The 22,457-nt window shown below is 44.5% G+C and overlaps 1 protein-coding gene across 2 annotated transcripts in view; it reads left to right on the top strand.

Moving 5' to 3' along the window:
- Window positions 1–20,134, top strand: part of HSD11B1L (hydroxysteroid 11-beta dehydrogenase 1 like) — an 85,872-nt gene extending 65,738 nt beyond the window's left edge. For both annotated transcript variants that reach the window (XM_077270634.1, XM_077270625.1), the window contains exon 7: window positions 19,896–20,134. In XM_077270634.1, coding sequence (XP_077126749.1) covers window positions 19,896–20,100 — 205 coding nt within the window. In that variant the 3' untranslated portion in view covers window positions 20,101–20,134. The remainder of the gene's footprint in view (window positions 1–19,895) is intronic.
- The last annotated feature ends 2,323 nt before the right edge of the window (window positions 20,135–22,457 follow it).

Raw genomic sequence — 22,457 nt, forward strand, 5'->3', positions numbered from 1 at the left:
GCCACTGCACTTGGGGACACTTTCAAAGTTTTCCCAATTTTTCGGACTGACTGAGGAAATGATGGCCACTCGTTTTTCTTTACTTAGCTGCTTTTTTCTTGCCATAATACAAATTCTAACAGTCTATTCAGTAGGACTATCAGCTTTGTATCCACCAGACTTCTGCACAACACAACTGATGGTCCCAACCCCATTTATAAGGCAAGAAATCCCACTTATTAAACCTGGCAGGGCACACCCGTGAAGTGAAAACCATTCCTGGTGACTACCTCTTGAAGCTCATCAAGAGAATACCAAGACTTTGCAAAGCAGTCATCAAAGCAAAAGGTGGCTACTTTGAAGAACCTAGAATATAAGACATAATTTCAGTTTTTTCACACTTTTTTGTTAAGTATATTATTCCACATGTGTTAATTCATAGTTTTGATGCCGTCAGTGTGAATGTACAATTTTCACAGTCATGAAAATACAGAAAAATCTTTAAATGGGAGGATGTGCCCAAACCTTTGGCCTGTACTGTGTATATGTGTGTGTGTGTATATATATATATATATATATATATATATATATATATATATATATATATATATATATATATATAATCAAAAAAAGAAAAGCAGCACAAAATAATAGAAAAAAGTGGACTTTATTGCCTGAATGGCGTGGCAAAGTTTCAGATACAAAATCCTTTTTCAAGCTTTTGTATCCGAAACGTTGCCACGCCGTTCAGGCAATAAAGTCCACTTTTTTTCTATTATTTTGTGCTGCTTTTCTTTTTTTGATACTATAACTGGAGGCTACTGCACTGCTGGTTGGGAAAGCTCTGCACGCTATTGAGGTAGTACTGGATGCTGTTCAAATTTTTTCTTTATATATATATATATATATATATATATATATATATATATAGTGAAGGAAATAAATATTTGATCCCTTGCTGATTTTGTAAGTTTGCCCACTGACAAGGACATGAACAGTCTATAATTTTAAGGGTAGGTTAATTTTAACATTGAGAGATAGAATATCAAAAATAAAATCCAGAAAATCACATTGTATAAATTATATAAATTTATTTGTGTTTTTTAGTGAGAAATAAGTATTTGATCCCTCTAGCAAGCAAGACTTAATACTTGGTGTCAAAACCCTTGTTGGCAAGCACAGCAATAAGACTTTTTTGTAGTTGATGATGGGGTTTGCGCACATGTCAGGAGGAATTTTGGTCCACTCCTTTTTGCGGATCTTTGTCAGTGGGCAAACTTACAAAATCAGCAAGGGATCAAAAATTATTTCCTTCACTATATATATATATATATATATATATATATATATATATATATATATATATATATATATACTATATATATATATATTATATTTCAATATTTAATACCAGAAAGACAAGTTTTCATTCACTATAGATGTAAATCTTCCAAAGTTTGCAAACGAGCAGTTTTCAGTGGGTATATAACAACCCATAATAGGAGATGAACCGAAAGACAGGGCAATTACTGTATGAGCTCCGCCATACAAAAACCACTAAAACCCAAAAGGAGAATGGACACCAGAGCTGATAGAATAGATAAAAAAAATTATTTTATTGAAATACTCTAAAATAATTACCGTATATACTCGAGTATAAGCCGAGATTTTCAGCCCAAATTGTTGGGCTGAAAGTGCCCCTCTCGGCTTATACTCGAGTCACGGTCGGCGGGTGAGGGGGAGAGAGCGTGTCGCATACTCACCTAGTCCCGGCGCTCCCCCTGCCCGTCCCAACGGTCTTCGGTGCCGCAGCTCGTCCCCTGTTCAGCGGTCACATGGTACCGCTCATTAGAGAAATGAATATGGACTCCACTCCCATAGGGGTGGAGCCGCAAATTCATTCCTCTAATCAGCGGTAACGGTGACCGCTGACAGAGGAAGAGGCTGCGGCACCCGGAGACCAGCTGTCCGGGAGAAGGAGCCAGGGACGCCGGGAGCAGGTAAGTATTACATATTCACCTGTCCACGTTCCACACGCCGGGCGCCGCTCTGTCTTCGCGTCCTCTTGTTCTGACTGTTCAGGTCAGAGAGCGCGATGACGCATATAGTGTGCGCGCCGCCCTCTGCCTGAACAGTCAGTGCAGAGAGACGCCGAGATGGGACGCTGAGGAGCTGCAAGCAAGAGAAGAGTATGTGTTTTTTTTTTTTATTGCAGCAGCAGCAGCATTGTATATAGCACAGATTTATGTGGAGTATCTATGGGGCAACGGTGCAGAGCATTATATATATGGCACAGCTTTATGTGGAGCATCTATGGAGCCATAATCAAAGGTGCAGAGCATTGTATATGGCACAGCTATCTATGGGGCCATAATCAAAGGTGCAGGGCATTGTATATGGCACAGCTATCTATGGGGCCATAATCAAAGCTGCAGAGCATTGTATATGGCACAGCTATCTATGGGGCCATAATCAAAGGTGCAGAGCATTGTATATGGCACAGCTATCTATGGGGCCATAATCAAAGCTGCAGAGCATTATATATGGCACAGCTATCTATGGGGCCATAATCAAAGGTGCAGAGCATTGTATATGGCACAGCTTTCTATGGGGCCATAATCAAAGGTGCAGAGCATTGTATATGGCACAGCTATCTATGGGGCCATAATCAAAGGTGCAGGGCATTGTATATGGCACAGCTATCTATGGGGCCATAATCAAAGGTGCAGGGCATTGTATATGGCACAGCTATCTATGGGGCCATAATCAAAGCTGCAGAGCATTGTATATGGCACAGCTATCTATGGGGCCATAATCAAAGGTGCAGAGCATTGTATATGGCACAGCTATCTATGGGGCCATAATCAAAGCTGCAGAGCATTATATATGGCACAGCTATCTATGGGGCCATAATCAAAGGTGCAGAGCATTGTATATGGCACAGCTTTCTATGGGGCCATAATCAAAGGTGCAGAGCATTGTATATGGCACAGCTATCTATGGGGCCATAATCAAAGGTGCAGGGCATTGTATATGGCACAGCTATCTATGGGGCCATAATCAAAGGTGCAGAGCATTGTATATGGCACAGCTATCTATGGGGCCATAATCAAAGGTGCAGAGCATTGTATATGGCACAGCTATCTATGGGGCCATAATCAAAGGTGCAGAGCATTGTATATGGCACAGCTATCTATGGGGCCATAATCAAAGGTGCAGAGCATTGTATATGGCACAGCTATCTATGGGGCCATAGTCAAAGGTGCAGAGCATTGTATATGGCACAGCTATCTATGGGGCCATAATCAAAGGTGCAGAGCATTGTATATGGCACAGCTATCTATGGGGCCATAGTCAAAGGTGCAGAGCATTGTATATGGCACAGCTATCTATGGGGCCATAATCAAAGGTGCAGAGCATTGTATATGGCACAGCTATCTATGGGGCCATAATCAAAGGTGCAGAGCATTGTATATGGCACAGCTATCTATGGGGCCATAATCAAAGGTGCAGAGCATTGTATATGGCACAGCTATCTATGGGGCCATAATCAAAGGTGCAGAGCATTGTATATGGCACAGCTATCTATGGGGCCATAATCAAAGGTGCAGAGCATTGTATATGGCACAGCTATCTATGGGGCCATAATCAAAGGTGCAGAGCATTGTATATGGCACAGCTTTCTATGGGGCCATAATCAAAGGTGCAGAGCATTGTATATGGCACAGCTATCTATGGGGCCATAATCAAAGGTGCAGGGCATTGTATATGGCACAGCTATCTATGGGGCCATAATCAAAGGTGCAGAGCATTGTATATGGCACAGCTATCTATGGGGCCATAATCAAAGGTGCAGAGCATTGTATATGGCACAGCTTTCTATGGGGCCATAATCAAAGGTGCAGAGCATTGTATATGGCACAGCTATCTATGGGGCCATAATCAAAGGTGCAGGGCATTGTATATGGCACAGCTATCTATGGGGCCATAATCAAAGGTGCAGAGCATTGTATATGGCACAGCTATCTATGGGGCCATAATCAAAGGTGCAGAGCATTGTATATGGCACAGCTTTCTATGGGGCCATAATCAAAGGTGCAGAGCATTTTATATGGCACAGCTTTCTATGGAGCATCTATGGGGCCATAATCAAAGGTGCAGAGCATTGTATATGGCACAGCTATCTATGGGGCCATAATCAAAGGTGCAGAGCATTGTATATGGCACAGCTATCTATGGGGCCATAATCAAAGGTGCAGGGCATTGTATATGGCACAGCTATCTATGGGGCCATAATCAAAGGTGCAGAGCATTGTATATGGCACAGCTTTCTATGGAGCATCTATGGGGCCATAATCAAAGGTGCAGAGCATTGTATATGGCACAGCTTTCTATGGAGCATCTATGGGGCCATAATGAACAGTGCAGAGCATTATATGTGGCACAGCTTTATGTGGAGCATCTATGGGGCTATAATGAACAGTATGGAGCATCTATTTTTAATTTTGAAATTCACCGGTAACTGCTGCATTTTCCACCCTAGGCTTATACTCGAGTCAATAAGTTTTCCCAGTTTTTTGTGGCAAAATTAGGGGGGTCGGCTTATTCTCGGGTCGGCTTATACTCGAGTATATACGGTAATAGTTACAAGACAACAATAATAACTAGATAGTGATGACGCAAAAAGAAAGAGAGGGACAACGACCTAGTACCACATGCAGGAAACAAGGAGGTAGCAGGATTGCAAATTACTAAATACACCTTATAAATCTCATATATAAATAAATAGATAAATTATCTCAAGACAATACTAATTAAGGGTGTATGAGTACATGATAAAAAATACATATAATTAGATGGTAAAATATAGCCAACCGGATCCTTTAATATCCACTGATGCAAATAAATATAAGGAGAATAAAAAGTGCCAATAGTGCAATGGGTGGAATAAATGCCATATTAAAGTGCCAATAGTGCACTAAATAAACCTAAGTAGGTACCGCATTAGCAACTGTAATAAACATATGCACTGCACTCAGTCCAAGTATAGTAAGGTATGATTACCAAATATATATATATATAGAGAGAGAAAATCCCACTGCTGTGGTAATCCTCTTTAAGATATATATGCGCTGCCAAATGGCAGAATGCAAGATATATAATAAAGAGATTATGATGGTGATATAACATACAAAGTTGTAAACTTGGAGGAGACCACAGCAGTCAATATTTAGACCCACTATACGAGGAAGGAGACCCAATGGTAGAAGGGAACCGTTCTGGTAAGCTAGACCAACCTGCTCCTGGATGTGGAATGAAAGACCCCAACGTGCGTTTCGCACCTTTGGCTTCTTATTATTCCATACTAGGAGATGCCTAGTCTACTTTGGAATATCCTGGAATTTCAGCCTAACATGGGAGGGAGGGAGTAAATAAATGGTAACTGGAGCTTGGTGCTATTGAAGCCTATTTGCTGGCAGAATTAACTTTAATAAATCTCCTACAGTTGTGGCCAAAAGTATTGACACCCCTGCAATTCTGTCAGATAATACTCAGTTTCTTCCTGAAAATGATTGCAAACACAAATTCTTTGGTATTATTATCTTCATTTAATTTGTCTTAAATGAAAAAACACAAATAGAATTGTCCTAAAGCCAAATTGGATATAATTCCACGACAAACATAAAAAAGGGGGTGGACAAAAGTATTGGCACTGTTCGAAAAATCATGTGATGCTTCTCTAATTTGTGTAATTAACAGCACCTGTACCTTACCTGTGGCACCTAACAGGTGTTGGCAATAACTAAATCACACTTGCAGCCAGTTGACATGGATTAAAGTTGACTCAACCTATGTCCTGTGTCCTTGTGTGTACCACATTGAGCATGGAGAAAAGAAAGAAGACCAAAGAACTGTCTGAGGACTTGAGAAACCAAATTGTGAGGAAGCATTGGCAATCTCAAGGCTACAAGTCCATCTCCAAAGACCTGAATGTTCCTGTGTCTACCGTGCCCAGTGTTATCAAGAAGTTTAAAGCCCATGGCACTGTGGCTAACCTCCCTAGATGTGGACGGAAAAGAAAAATTGACAAGAGATTTCAACACAAGATTGTGCGGATATTGGATAAAGAACCTCGACTAACATCCAAACAAGTTCAAGCTGCCCTGCAGTCCGAGGGTACAACAGTGTCAACCCGTACTATCCGTCGGCTTCTGAATGAAAAGGGACTGTATGGTAGGAGACCCAGGAAGACCCCACTTCTTACCCAGAGGCATAAAAAAGCCAGGCTGGAGTTTGCCAAAACTTACCTGAAAAAGCCTAAAACGTTTTGGAAGAATGTTCTCTGGTCAGATGAGACAAAAGTAGAGCTTTTTGGGCAAAGGCATCAACATAGAGTTTACAGGAGAAAAAAAGAGGCAGTCAAAGAAAAGAACACGGTCCCTACAGTCAAACATGGCGGAGGTTCCCTGATGTTTTGGGGTTGCTTTGCTGCCTCTGGCACTGGACTGATTGACCGTGTGCATGGCATTATGAAGTCTGAAGACTACCAACAAATTTTGCAGCATAATGTAGGGCCCAGTGTGAGAAAGCTGGGTCTCCCTCAGAGGTCATGGGTCTTCCAGCAGGACAATGACCCAAAACACACTTCAAAAAGCACTAGAAAATGGTTTGAGAGAAAGCACTGGAGACTTCTAAGGTGGCCAGCAATGAGTCCAGACCTGAATCCCATAGAACACCTGTGGAGAGATCTAAATATGGCAGTTTGGAGAAGGCACCCTTCAAATATCAGGGACCTGGAGCAGTTTGCCAAAGAAGAATGGTCTAAAATTCCAGCAGAGCATTGTAAGAAACTCATTGATGGTTACCGGAAGCGGTTGGTCGCAGTTATTTTGGCTAAAGGTTGTGCAACCAAGTATTAGGCTGAGGGTGCCAATACTTTTGTCTGGCCCATTTTTGGAGTTTTGTGTGAAATGATCAATGTTTTGCTTCATTCTCTTTTGTGTTTTTTCATTTAAGACAAATTAAATGAAGATAATAATACCAAAGAATTTGTGTTTGCAATCATTTTCAGGAAGAAACTGAGTATTATCTGACAGAATAGCAGGGGTGTCAATACTTTTGGCCACAACTGTATACCGAAACACAATGAATATACAAGATGGATATACAGTTGTCAAATAATTAATTTGCCACAGCAAGCATTGTAAGTAAAATGAAAGCTTTTACTGGACAGTAACAATCACTTTAAGGAAAGTGCAGGTTGTAGCATCCCTCTGCCCCAACGCACGTTTCTACAGTCCCAAATATATGCAGACATGACCAGCAATGATTTTGCTCTGTTGTTGAAGGGAACATACAATACTAATAAAACATTAGCTGTAACAATCCTGATACTCAAATAGCAATATCTTTTCTAAATTGTACAGTTTAAGCACAGATCCAGCGATAATACGAGCATTAGTATCTAATTTGAAAAGTCATTTACTACTACATGAGATGTAGCTACTCTACACAGTGCTTTTCCATTTTCCATCTAAGGTTGCAATCACACATCCATGTGAAATGTCCTTGGTGCAATGCAATTTTGTTTTTTTAGCAGACTGCGCACAAACTCATTCAGTATGTCCTATCCTGAACCTCAAAATCGAATCAGAATATGACCTGCTACGAGCTTCGCTGCTCTCATTCTTTGATCCGTGTGGTGTGTGAATGCAGCCTATGCATGCACAATATTTTTCCTTCAGATTCCTTTTTTACCTTGCAGTATTTAAACAATAAACATGACCTTCTTGACTTGATATCGTACTTTTTTTCATCTATCTTCTTCTATTTAATTAGCTGCTTAGCGATGTGCATTAGCAGACAAGTGTACAGGTATAACTAATAACAAGTGGGTACTAGGAAAGTCATTTTAGTAGAATTGATAAGCTCCCTTGTCTGTAAGCCCTTCCCAACTGGACAATAGATTTTTCTGTTTTTGCATCATTTTTCCCACCCTTATTCCAAGACCTATAACCCTCTTTTTTCCACATGCTGTTTGAGAGCTGGAACAAGTTGTAGTTTTGATTACCGTAATACTAGTAATTTTACCATTCAATATAATACAAACCAGGGGAAAAAAATCCAAGCGAAATTGCGCAAGAAAACACAAATCTGCAATTGTATTTTGTATTTTATTTTTACAAATGTTCAGTGTGTGGTAACATGACCTGTCAACATGATTCTTTAGGTCGGAAGGAACATGGTGATACCAAACTTGTATACTGTATTTTCTTTTTTATTATTCTAATTGTGAAAAAAAATTACTAAAAAAAAATTCAACTGTGTCGCAAATTCTGAGACTCATAACTAGAGATGGGCGAACCCAAACAGTAAAGTTCAGTATCCGTACCCAATACCTACTGTTCGGGAAGTTCACGTTACTGTTTGGGTTCGGCCCCTCGAACATCGGGTGTTTGTCGTGCTGTCATGTGCATAACAGTGCAACAAACACTGCTTCTGATCAGCGGTAAAATCATTACTGTTGGTCAGAGAGCCACGGTTCCCACACTTAAAAAGTGTGGGGCCCCTCTATTCTTGATAATCAGCCTTTCTAACGCTGCCAGCTGAGGTTTGCAGCCCCTAGCTGTTAGGGCTAGTGGAACGCACCGAGTAAATAGAGATGTTTTTATTGATATTGGTGCGTTCGCAGCCCGGGGTCCACCGTGCAGGAGTACCTGCTGCTAGCAAACGGCGGCACTATATGGCGGTATGGACTAACTCAGTTAATTCACCGAGTAGCCGTGAAAGCAAAGCACTGTGCCCTATTAGACTTCACAGAGGCACAGGCTGACTGCCCAAACAGAGAGCAGTCAGTGGTCACGCATGCACACAAAACTCCTCGCCGGAGGTGCCAGCATTCTAGGGGCTTATTTCAGCCAGGTCCCTGAATACATACAAACACAAACTCCTCACATGAGGTGCCAGCATTCTAGGGGCTTATTTCAGCCGGGTCCCTGAACACACTCTCACGTGACCACACTGGCACAAAGCATATAACAAAGAACAATACTAGCGCATGGCCGTGCGGCCATGCGAACCTTAAATAGTTGCAGCACGTACAGGACCTTCCTAGAAGGACCAATGAGAGGCTGCCACAGAGCGTGAGCACCTACAGGACCTTCCTGAAGGACCAATGGCCTTTGCTGCAGTATCTGATCATGTGACCATCGATCTCCACTGAGAAATCCTACTCTGGGCATGCTCAGAACGAGAAAAGCAGGACTTAGTCCCAGAAGTGTCTGCTCGCTGCTGCCCAGCACTGACTTCAATGGCAGAAGCAGGAAAGGCAGCAGTAACTCTTTGTACAGAGTCAGACTGAGCGAGACGCTGGGACCGACGTCTCCGCTGAGCAGGATCCACTGCGGCAGGAGAAGAATGGGGGACCGCAGCGGAGATGGCCCGAGATTCCCCCTGTGCAGAGGTGGGAACCCGACCCCTAACATTACCCCCCCTCCTTGGGCCTCGCTACGTTCGAAGGCAGCAATGAGCTGCGGAGCCCGAATGTGCTCAGCAGGCTCCCAGGACCTATCCTCAGGACCGTAACCCTTCCAGTCCACCAAATAAAATTTTTTGCCACGAACCACCTTGCACCCCAAAATAGCGTTCACCTCGTAATCGTCCGTAGACAAACCCGATGTCCTGGCAGATGACTCAGAAAACCGGGACATGTATACGGGCTTAAGGAGGGACACATGAAAGGTGTCGGTGATACCTAGGCGTGGAGGAAGGGCTATACGTTAGACCACAGGATTAACCTGTTCGAGGACCTTGAAGGGACCCAAGTAGCGAGGAGCAAACTTAGTGGACTCAACACGCAGCCTGATGTTATGAGCGGAGAGCCACACTAAGTCCCCAGGAGCAAAGGTCGGGGCAGGGCGCCGATGTGCATCGGTGGAGGACCTCATTCTCTCCTTGGAGGCCGCATATGGCATCCTGAGTGCGGTCCCAAATGTCTCGTGCCTCCACTGCCCAGTCTGCCACCCTGGAGTCAGCAAAGGACACGGGCATAGGTGTTATGGACTGGTGATTTAGGAGCGACATGCGACTAGCTCTGAGCAGGTGGTAACTATACTGACCGCAGTTCCTGATCTTAACACAACACTAGAAGTAGCCGTAGGATGTTCCTGTCTCTCCCTAGACACCTCGTCACAGCCTAAGAGCTAACTACCCCTAAAGGTAGAAACAGGAAAGCTATCTTGCCTCAGAGAAAATCCCCAAAGGATAGGACAGCCCCCTACAAATAATGACTGTGAGTGGAGAGGGAAATGACATACGTAGAATGAAACAAGATGTAGCAAAGGAGGCCACTTCTAGCTAGATAGATAGGACAGAACACTGTGCGGTCAGTAATAAAAACTAGAAAAAGTCCACCGCAGAGAATGCAAAAATCTCCACACCTGACTAAAGGTGTGGAGGGCAAAATCTGCTGCCCAGAGCTTCCAGCTTAGCTGAATAGATCCATACTGATAAGCTGGACAAATGAGAAAAACATAGAATGTGCTGAACAATAAAGTCCACAACAAGTGGACTGCAAAAGGACAAGCAAGGACTTATCTTTGCTGAACAGGTCAGAGTGTCAAGGAAATCCAAAAGAGCCGTGACTCCAAGCAGGAACAATTGACAACTGGCATTGATTGAGGGATAAGGCCAGACTAAAATAGCCGAGCCAGAAAGACGATCAGTGGAAGCAGCTGCTGATGCTAAATCCAAGAAGCAGCCATACCACTCAAAACCACCGGAGGGAGCCCAAGAGCAGAACTCACAAAAGTGCCACTTACAGCCACCGGAGGGAGCCCAAGAGCGGAATTCACAACACATAGGCACAGGAACCCGCAGATGCTGGCCGTAATTAAGGAGGAAAGGAGTCTGACCGGTGGAGTCGGATTCAGCGTTGTTAAGGGCAAACTCTGCCCACGGTAACAAGGATGCCCAGTCATCCTGCCTGGCAGAAACAAAATTTCGTAAATAAGTAACCAGAGTCTGATTGGCTCTCTCAACCAACCCATTCGTCTCGGGATGATAAGCCGAGGAGAGATTTAACTCAATACTGAGTAGACGACAAAGCTCCCTCCAGAATCGAGACACAAACTGGGGACCCCGGTCACTGACAATCTTGTCCGGCATACCATGTAAGCAAAAGATATGCTTGATGAACAAGGCTGCCAGAGCCCGTGCAGAAGGTAGCCGTGGAAGAGGCACCAAATGAACCATTTTGGAAAAATGGTCGGTGATCACCCAGATAATGGTGCAACTACGAGACTTGGGTAAGCCCACCACAAAGTCCATCCCGACCATCTCCCAGGGCCTGTCCGCCACCGGCAGAGGGTAAAGCAACCCAGCTGGCCGTTGCCGAGGGGACTTGTTCTTGGCGCAAGAGACACATGCCCGAACATAGTCTGCGACATCACGAGCCATATGCGGCCACCAGTATGTCCTCGCCAGTAACTCAGATGTCCTTTTGGAACCAAAATGTCCACCCACCCTGGACGAGTGTGCCCAAGAGAGAACCTCCGGTCGCAAACTGGATGGTACAAAAGTCTTGCCCGGAGGCACAGACTCTAGCGAAACCGGGGCCACAGTTCTCAGACTCTCGGTGGGGACAATAAGCCGAGGCTCCTCTTCCTCTTGAAACTGGGAGAAGAGCAAGGACCATCTGGCCTGGCGAGAATTTAACCGCTGGGCTGTCTGCAGGTACACCAAATTTTTATGATCTGTAAAGACTTGGAAGGGAAAATGAGCTCCTTCCAAGAGATGTCTCCACTCCGAGAACGCCAACTTCATGGCTAGCAACTCCCTGTCCCCGATGGAATAATTCCTCTCTGCTGGTGAGAAGGTCTTAGAAAAGAAAAAGCAAGGATGCTTCCGACCTTGAGCATCCTTTTGGAAGAGGACTGCTCCAGCACCAACAGATGAGACATCCACCTCCATGATAAATGGCTTATCTACATCGGGGCGATGTAGGATGGGAGCGCTAGCGAAGTGTGACTTTATGGAGTTAAAGACCTTGGAGACCTCCTCAGACCACAAATTGGGATTTGCCCCCTTCTTGGTGAGGGCAACCAAGGGAGCTACCAAAGTTGAGAAGTGCGGAGTGAACTGGCGATAATAATTAATGAACCCCATAAAGCGCTGCACCGCTTTAAGAGAATGGGGTTCCTGCCACTCCATCACAGCCTGTAGTTTGGCAGGATCCATAGCCAATCCCTGGGCGGAGATGATATAGCCTAGGAAAGGTAAAGACTCCTGCTCGAACATACACTTCTCCAACTTGGCATAGAGGGAGTTTGCCCGTAGGAGGTCGAAGACTTTGCAAACATCTCTCTGGTGGGAGTCAATATCTGGAGAGTAGATGAGAATATCATCCAGATAGACTACGACCGAGGTGGTGAGCATATCCCGGAAGATGTCGTTCACAAAGTCTTGGAAGACGGCTGGGGCATTACAGAGCCCGAAGGGTATCACCAGATATTCATAGTGCTCATCCCTGGTGTTAAAAGCCGTCTTCCATTCGTCCCCCTCACGGATGCGAATCAGGTTGTAAGCACCCCGCAGATCTAGTTTAGTAAACACCCTTGCTCCCCGAAGCCTATCGAAGAGCTCAGATATCAAGGGCAAAGGATACTTATTCTTAACGGTTATGGCGTTAAGACCCCTGTAGTCTATACATGGACGCAGTTCCCCATTCTTCTTCTGCACGAAGAAGAACCCAGCCCCAGCAGGTGACACTGACTTCCTGATGAACCCTCTTGCCAGATATTCTTGAATGTACTGAGACATTGCCTCCGTCTCCGGGAGAGATAACGGATAAACTCGACCCCGGGGAGGCTCAGCACCAGGCAAGAGATCAATAGGACAGTCATAGGGGCGATGGGGCGGAAGGGTCTCCACCGCCTTTTTGGAGAACATGTCTGCATAAGACCAATATTGCTTGGGGAGAGAGGATAGATCTGCAGGTACCTCTGTAGTCGCAACCTGAACGCACTCCCTCTGACACCTACCCCCACAAGATTCACCCCATCCCAGAATTCTGCCTGAGGACCACTCGATATGAGGAGAGTGGTACCGTAGCCAAGGTATCCCCAACAGGACCTCATCAATTCCCTCAGGAATGACGAGCAGAGATATAATCTCCTGATGGGATGGCGACATGGACAGAGTAAGAGGGATGGTCTGGTGTGTTATCTGTGAGGGCAGTGTCGACCCATTCACCACTCATACCGTTACTGGTTGAGCTAGCATAACCAGGGGTATTGCGTGACGTTGGGCGAAGGCAGAAGACATAAAATTGCCCTCCGCCCCAGAATCCACCCAGAGCTCTACCAAGTGGGAGGATGAGCCTATAATAATTGTCCCCTTAAAGGTCGACCGCTGGGGACATCTGGTGGCAAGATGTCCTGACTGCTGGCAAACATGACAGACCTTGAGTGCACAAGCGGTCCGGGACTTAGATCCCACTCGTGACACTTCCATGGCCTCATGTGACTCAGGAACCAGGACCGGAGATTCCAGAGGTTTGGCGAAGGTGGGAGCCAGCTGAAACCTCTGCCTACACTGGGCTCGCTCTAACCTCCGCTCGTTAAGACGGAGGTCAATTCGAGTAGAGACAGTTATTAACTCCTCCAGTGTGGCAGGAATCTCCCTAGTGGCCAGAGCGTCCTTAACGTGATCAGCCAGGCCCCTCCAAAATATGGGGATAAGGGCTTTATCCGACCACTCCAGCTCAGAAGCTAAAGTACGAAAGCGGACGGCAAAATGGCTGACCAAGGACTCACCCTGAGTTAATGCCAGCAGTTGGAGCGCCGTGTCATGGGTGACTTGAGGTCCTAAAAAGACCTGTTTCAGAGTGCTCAGGAACAGTGGAGCACTCTGCACCACATGATCGCCACGCTCCCACAGCGGCGTAGCCCATTCCAACGCCCTGTCCGACAAGAGAGACAGAATAAATCCCATCTTAGCCCGCTCAGTGGGAAAACATGCAGCCAGGAGCTCGAGGTGAATAGAGCACTGACTCACGAATCCCCTACAAGATTTGCTATCTCCAGAAAATTTTTCTGGCAGCGGGAGGCGAGATAATGTCGGAACAGGGGTGGCAGTGGACAAGGTTGCTGCAGCCACGCTAGCAGCCTGTACAGCAACTGCGGTAACATCCACAGCTGAGGTTGAGCTCTCGAGAGCCGCCAACCTACCCTCCAGCTTCTGGATATACTGCAAGGATTGCTGAATGTCCGCCATTTACTAGCCAGACCCTGGCGCTAGTATTCTGTTAGGGCTAGCGGAACGCACCGAGTAAATAGAGATGTTTTTATTGATATTGGTGCGTTCGCAGCCCGGGGTCCACCGTGCAGGAGTACCTGCTGCTAGCAAACGGCGGCACTATATGGCGGTATGGACTAACTTAGTTAATTCACCGAGTAGCCGTGAAAGCAAAGCACTGTGCCCTGTTAGACTTCACAGAGGCACAGGCTAACTGCCCAAACAGAGAGCAGTCAGTGGTCACGCATGCACACAAAACTCCTCGCCGGAGGTGCCAGCATTCTAGGGGCTTATTTCAGCCAGGTCCCTGAATACATACAAACACAAACTCCTCGCCGGAGGTGCCAGCATTCTAGGGGCTTATTTCAGCAGGGTCCCTGAACACACTCTCACGTGACCACACTGGCGCAAAGCACATAACAAAGAACAATGCTAGCGCATGGCCGTGGGGCCATGCGAACCTTAAATAGTTGCAGCACGTACAGGACCTTCCTAGAAGGACCAATGAGAGGCTGCCACAGAGCGTGAGCACCTACAGGACTTTTCTGAAGGACCAATGGCCTTAGCTGCAGTATCTGATCATGTGACCCTCGATCTCCACTGAGAGATCCTACTCTGGGCATGCTCAGAACGAGAAAAGCAGGACTTAGTCCCAGAAGCGTCTGCTCGCTGCTGCCCAGCACTGACTTCAATGGCAGAAGCAGGAAAGGCAGCAGTAACTCTTTGTACAGAGTCAGACTGAGCGAGACGCTGGGACCGACGTCTCCGCTGAGCAGGCTCCACTGCGGCAGGACAAGAATGGGGGACCGCAGCGGAGATGGCCCGAGATTCCCCCTGTGCAGAGGTGGGAACTCGACCCCTAACACACTAGTTGTCAGTTTTGCTTGACTGGTTATCAAAAATACACGGAACCCACAGTGCGTTTTTTTTTTATTATTTATTTAAAGTGCAGGTGTTGGTTGATGAGTACTTCCATCGGCCGCCGCCTGCTCTCACTGTTAATAGCAGCAGCAGGTGTCGGCTGATGGAAGCAGTAGTCTCATCAGCCAATGCCAGCGACCGGAGGTAAACTTTTATACTTCCGATCACAGAGTAGGAACCCGGCTCTCTGACCTGCGGTAATGATCTTACTGCCAATCAAAAGCAGTGTTTGCCGCGCTGTCATGCACATGACACAATGGCAAACACTGGATGTTCGGGAACCCCATTCGAGTGAATGGGGTCCAGGTTTGGGTCTGAACGTCAAGGGGTCTGCCCATCTTAACTCATAAAGTTTTCATTTCTCTGTTGATGAAGCTTTGTGAGGGTCTGTTGTTTAAAGACTGACTTGAAATTTTTATGGATAATATATTGAGGTAGATACATGTTAATCGCTTCCTTTTCAGAGTTCATAAATCAGACTTTTATGGATGCATTTATATTTCTTTTTGTATGTCTTTATTTTTAATGAGGAAAATAGGCAGTGATTTCAAGTTTTTTTTTTTTTAGATTTTTTGGTAATATTTTTTAAAGCTTTTTTTTTTTTCTTTTGTAGTTTCCTAGGAATGCTAGCCACAGGCTGGTTTTCATAGGAGCACGGACATGGCAGGCATTGAGGTCTTCAGTAGACACCCAGCTGCCCATAGCTACCCATCGGCACCACTCGTTTGTGTCACAGAGTGAAGGGGGGATGATGTGGTATGGCAGGCCTTTGATACTGCTGAGTCAGAGATTGACAGCGGAATTTAAGGAGTTAACAGAAGCAGGCAGACCTTAGCTCCACCCGCTGCTGTTAGAGCTAGATGATGGCTGAATAACACAGTCATTATCTGCCGATAATAATGCAAGATCGTCTTCTGAGCTTGCTTCAGGACAAATTACCTAATAGTAAAATATATTTCGGGACCGGGTTGAAGCACCACTCTAGTGTTTTTTGTTGTTTTTTTTTTAATTATTATTATTTTTGCATTGGAGTGGTGCTACTAATCTAAGTTCCCTGCCCCTAGAAATGTACTTACCAGACGCCTTCTTCATCTGTTATCGGCAACATTCCGGTCGATCTCCAGCAGGTTGTGACCTGCCGAATAACTCCAGTATTTGCATTGCAATCCAGAAGTCACTGCTCAATGTAAGTCTGTGAGAGACAGAACAAGATTCTCATAGACTTACACTGAGAGCTTGTGACCATTACCTCTGACTTCTGGTTGTTCAGAAGTTCCAGTCACAAGATGGCTGCCGTGACTGGAGCGGCATTAGGAATAGCTGAAGATGGTGGCTGCAGAGTATAAGACTATCATCAGGGAACTTAGTTTAGTAAGGCTGGGGTCACACATGGCGTAAGACAATACGCCACGTATTATACGTCCGTACTACGGCCGTAATACGGAGAAATGTTCCCAAAATAGTGATCCGTAGTCAGGGTGTGTCAGCGTATTTTGCGCATGGCATCCTCCGTATGTAATCCGTATGGCATCCGTACTGCGAGATTTTCGCGCAGGCTTGCAAAACCGACATCTAATGGATTTATGTGCTCAAATGTTCGGGGAAAACATATATACAGTATATATATATATATATGTCATTGTGACACATATATATATATTCTGTATTTAGATTTCAATCAGCGCGATATCTATGAACAGCTGGTAATTCAATTGCCGGCTTTTCATTTCTCCTGCACAAACCCGACATGATATGACACATGGTTTACATACAGTAAACCATCTCATATCCCCCTTTTTTTTGCATATTCCACACTACTAATGTTAGTAGTGTGTATGTGCAAAATTTCTGCGCTGTAGCTGCTAAAATAAAGGGTTAAATGGCGGAAAAAATTGGCGTGGGCTCCCGCGCAATTTTCTCCGCCAGAGCGGTAAAGCCAGTGACTGAGGGCAGATATTAATAGCCAGGAGAGGGTCCATGGTTATTGGCCCCCCCGTGGCTAAAAACATCTGCCCCCAGCCACCCCAGAAAAGGCACATCTGGAAGATGCGCCTATTCTGGCACTTGGCCACTCTCTTCCCACTCCCTGTAGCGGTGGGATATGGGGTAATGAAGGGTTAATGCCACCTTGCTATTGAAAGGTGACATTAAGCCAGATTAATAATGGAGAGGCGTCAATTATGACACCTCTCCATTATTAATCCAATTGTAGGAAAGGGTTAAAAAACACACACACATGATTGAAAAGTATTTTAATGAAATAAACACAGCGGTTGTTGTAATAATTTATTGTTCTCTCAAATCCATTTGCAGTCCCTCGCTTGGCAACATAATAAACGCACAAGATACATACCTTCTGATGTACTGTCAGGTCCAACGATGTAATCCATCTGAAGGGGTTAACTAATATTACAGGCAGGAGCCCTGCTAATGCAGCTGTGCTCCGTGCCTGTAATCCCCGGCGAATGAATGAAATGTAGGTCATTGACCTACATTTCATTCATTCGCGGTGAGGCGCCCTCTGGTGGATGTTCTCATGAACTGCAGCCTGGGAACTTTTTCCCACGCTCCAGGTCATATGAGGACATCCACCAGGGGGCGCATCACCGCGAATGAATGAAATGTAGGTCAATGACCTACATTTCATTCATTCGCCGGGGATTACAGGCACGGAGCACAGCTGCATTAGCAGGGCTCCTGCCTGTAATATTAGTTAACCCCTTCAGATGGATTACATCGTTGGACCTGACAGTACATCAGAAGGTATGTATCTTGTGCGTTTATTATGTTGCCAAGCGAGGGACTGCAAATGGATTTGAGAGAACAATAAATTATTACAACAACCGCTGTGTTTATTTCATTAAAATACTTTTCAATCATGTGTGTGTGTGTTTTTTAACCCTTTCCTACAATTGGATTAATAATGGATAGGTGTCATAATTGACGCCTCTCCATCATTAATCTGGCTTAATGTCACCTTCCAATAGCAAGGTACAGGGAGTGGGAAGAGAGTGGCCAAGTGCCAGAATAGGCGCATCTTCCAGATGTGCCTTTTCTGGGGTGGCTGGGGGCAGATGTTTTTAGCCACGGGGGGGCCAATAACCATGGACCCTCTCCTGGCTATTAATATCTGCCCTCAGTCACTGGCTTTACCGCTCTGGCGGAGAAAATTGCGCGGGAGCCCACGCCAATTTTTTCCGCCATTTAACCCTTTATTTCAGCAGCTACAGCGCTCAAATTTTGCACATACACACTACTAACATTAGTAGTGTGGAATATGCAAAAAAAAAGGGGATATGAGATGGTTTACTGTATGTAAACCATGTCTCATATCCTGTCGGGTTTGTGCAGGAGAAATGAAAAGCCGGCAATTGAATTACCGACTTTTCACTAACAGCGCTGCGTATTTCTCGCAAGTCACACTGCTGGTCCGTGTGGAATCCGTATTTTTCTCGCCCCCATAGACTTTCATTGGCGTATTATTTGCGCAATACGCTGACAAACGCAGCATGCTGCGATTTTGTACGGCCGTAGAACGCCGTATAATACTGAACCGTAATATACGGCTAATAGGAGCAGCCCCATTGAGAAGCATTGTGCCGTATGTAATGCGAGTTTTACGTACGTAGTTTTTGCGCTCTTACGTACGTAAAACACGCATGTGTGACCCCAGCCTAACACAACTCCAGCACTGAAAAAAAAAACCACTGGAGTGGTGCTTTAAGCCATTAACATTTTAAGCTCATTTACATGAGTCGATTTTGGAATAATGCTTGTTCCTGATTATTGTCCCATACAAAAAAATTAGGAAAGAATAATAGGGAATGTCTCAAGCAATGAATGACTCCTCTTGTCTGATAAAAACGTAACTTTTAATCGAATCCACTAAAACATGTAATCAGTGTAGGTAATGCCAGATATTCCACAAATGTGTAAAAAAAACCAGCGCGTTTCAGCATCTAGCCTTAATCACACCATGATTAAGGCTAGATGCTGAAACGCGTTGGTTTTTTTGCGTATGCGTGGAATATCTGGGATTACCTACACTGATTACATGTTTTAGTGGATTCGATTAAAAGTTACGTTTTTATCTGACAAGTGGAGTCATTCATTGATTGAGACATCCCCTATTCGTCTTTGCTATTCTGATTATGCTCTGGACTGGGGCGGAGCCGTGCGAAGGAGTTCCACTAACAAGGTGCACAGCATACTGGTGACCTGACTTTCCTTTTTCCCTCTCTCCCTCATTTTATGGATACAAAAAAAATAATAATACATATAGTGCTGGATCTACATAAATAGTGCCATACAGTGTTCACAAATACAGTGCTATACTATGAAAAATAGTACATATTATATCTAAAATTGCCATAGTGCCCATATAATACCATACAGCATCAAAATTTAGTGTCATAAAGTCCCCAAATAAATAGCATGCCACCTTTTTGCCATACAGTACACACATGGCCTTTTTTATGACATATACCAGTTTCTTATTATTTTTGTCAATCACATTTATGTCCAGTCTTCGTAGGTGTCAGCTTCATGTGGCTTGTGTAACATAGGTATCCTAATGGTAGGATAACAAATGGCTCTCCTGGACCAACCTTGTAAAAAATGCTATATTATGCCTGTCTTTCACACGTCATGAGCAGAGTGCCTCTGGACACTTTACTTATTCCTGTTTTGTTTTTCTCCAGAGATAAGATTGCCATGCCTGCCTATCCTGCCCATGACGCAGCTCTGGCTGTGGTGTCCGCTGGAACAAGTCGAGTCGAGGAGATGTACTATCCCTGGTACGTCAGACCACTCTGCTTCATCAGAGATTGGTTCCCACAAAGTAGAGCCTGGTTAATGCAGAAGACATATCAGTACACCCCAGAAGAGACATTGGTACCTTCCTGATAGCAGCACTTTAATAAAGAATGTTTGGATCTGGTCTAATTTGTGAATTTTTCTGCAATGCATATACACATATATTGCATGGTGTGTAGAGCTTTGATAGATTAGCTTGCTTGGAATAATTGAAGTCCTGCGGAAATAATGACCGTGGTTTCACAACAGTGCCTATAATGAGTTGTACAGAGAGTTTCCAGCACTTGTACTAAAATGACCCAACACTCTCATTCCTGCTCCAATTCAGGAACTGATGTTGCCATGACAACTGCTGCTTTCCGCCTACAGCATAATACAACTTCTGTACAAAGTCACATCAGACACAGATGTCTTAACGTCATGACGAAGAAGCCATGCTTTTTTTCTTGTAAAAAAAAAAAAAAGCAAATGTATCATTATGTAGGTACAGTCACCAGGAGCCACACAGGGCATGCACTTTCCCTTTGATGATGACATGTACTTACTATTGTGCAGTAATGCCTCCATTTGCAGTAAAGAAAAAAAGGCAACAAACGATTGAATTTTGTACATTGTCATTAAATAAATAATGTTCTATTGCTGTTTCAATGGTTTAACCTCCCACTGTGCAGGATGTGTTATATCATGACTTTAAATGCCTTTCCCAGCTAGAAATAAGCGCTCGAGCTGAAAAAGGTGTTCGGAAAAGTAAATGATTACACAATCCTCTAAATGGGTTAAAGTAAAAGAAGTAATACTCACCTGACTGATCACCTGTCTGATAGTAATAAGTCACTTGGCACTCAAATGGTTTCTTTCAGATGAAAAAAGTGAACATCCCATTTATTTGTGCATCCAGTTCAAAGATTATTTAAACGTTTTCGGTCAAATCACAAGACCTTCATCAGAAATATCTTTAACAAAACTGGAAGCATAGGACAATGAGGTATATGAGCCTAGGCAACCCGGGATGGAAAGCGCACCTGGAGCGTCTCAGATCCTTGAAGGGAGAAGGAGGGCGTGTATCCGCCGCTGCATATGGCACTCATAGACGTCCGGTCTGTCACGCTGTGTGGAGTAATCCCGGGGGCTGCTGATCACCTGTCTGATCACCTGCCCCTCCCGTTCCAACACTGCCCAGTCCTATTAAATCACAGGATCCTCGCTTTCAAATGATGTTAGGATCATTACTCTAGTTGCAATATCCAAGATGCAGCACTGCTTTTTTTCTCTCAAAAATTCCTTGTATGTTGCCCTCATATGGACCCTATAGTGAGGACAATGGAAAGAGAGGGTATTGCCCTCAACAGTCAACTTGTGCACTATTTGCTGTTAAAATTAACCAGACATCAAAATTATTCCAGAGCAGTGCACATAATTTAGACCCTAGACCAGCCCCATAACTTAGACCTTAGCGTGACCATGCCCCAGACCCTGTAGTACAGTCCTCATTTCATACCCTAAAATATATTCTCTTTTAATTACTTACCTCTCCATTTTCTAGAATCGGTCAGCCATAGTTAGCCAACATCATTGTTACATTGGACCAAAGCATAGTATATTGTAAAGAAGTAACATTAAGGCCCTCAATATGTACAGTATTTAAGCCCCAGCTAAGAAATCTACACTGGGAAACCAGAGGGATTATTATCGGGGTTCCCTTTTATATGATGCAATCATTATCACCTTGGGTTGGCAGCAGGGCTGGACTGGCAATTCTGGCAAATGCCAGAAGGGCCTGTATGGTTGTGGGCTGCCTTCACTGCTACATTGTTAACAGAATCGGTGTTCTCAGGACACCCACACTGTTAAGCATTGTGACTGAGCACAAAGTCGCTGACTCCATCACTTACCCCAGCATGCCATGGGTATCATTAGAAATATTGGTCTTGTAGTAAATCTTCCTTTCCTCTATCCAGGGTAATATTAGTAATATATCCCATCTGGTTCTTGGGAACGGGGATAACATGGGCCTGTGTGATTTCAAATGCCAGGGCTGAATTTCATCCCCAGTCCATACCTGGTTGGCAGTCCCTAACTGTTAAGTAAACCCGGTTGTAGAACATGTATGACATACTGTGTCCACAGCCGTGAACTTGTCTTTTTCCTTCAGGGAGCAGAATTTCCTTTTTTTTTGTGGGCAGTGTCCTGAAAGCTGTGATTCAGATACCATCCTGCATGGTCGACAGTATGTCTGCTGGGAAAATATCAGGCAATATATGAACATATAAAATCTGCACACTACCTCTAGGTCTGACCAGAGCAGATAACACAAAGAATTAGGTCTAATAAACCTTTGTAAGAATCACACGCATGGTTTTTACAGTTCTGAAAATCTCACGGTTTTCAGTATTTTCTCTATCCTGACGACACGCAGATCTACATTTCTGGACCAGATATCATCACCC

This window comes from Ranitomeya variabilis, chromosome 1 (assembly GCF_051348905.1).
Source record: "Ranitomeya variabilis isolate aRanVar5 chromosome 1, aRanVar5.hap1, whole genome shotgun sequence".
Lineage (NCBI taxonomy): Eukaryota > Metazoa > Chordata > Amphibia > Anura > Dendrobatidae > Ranitomeya > Ranitomeya variabilis.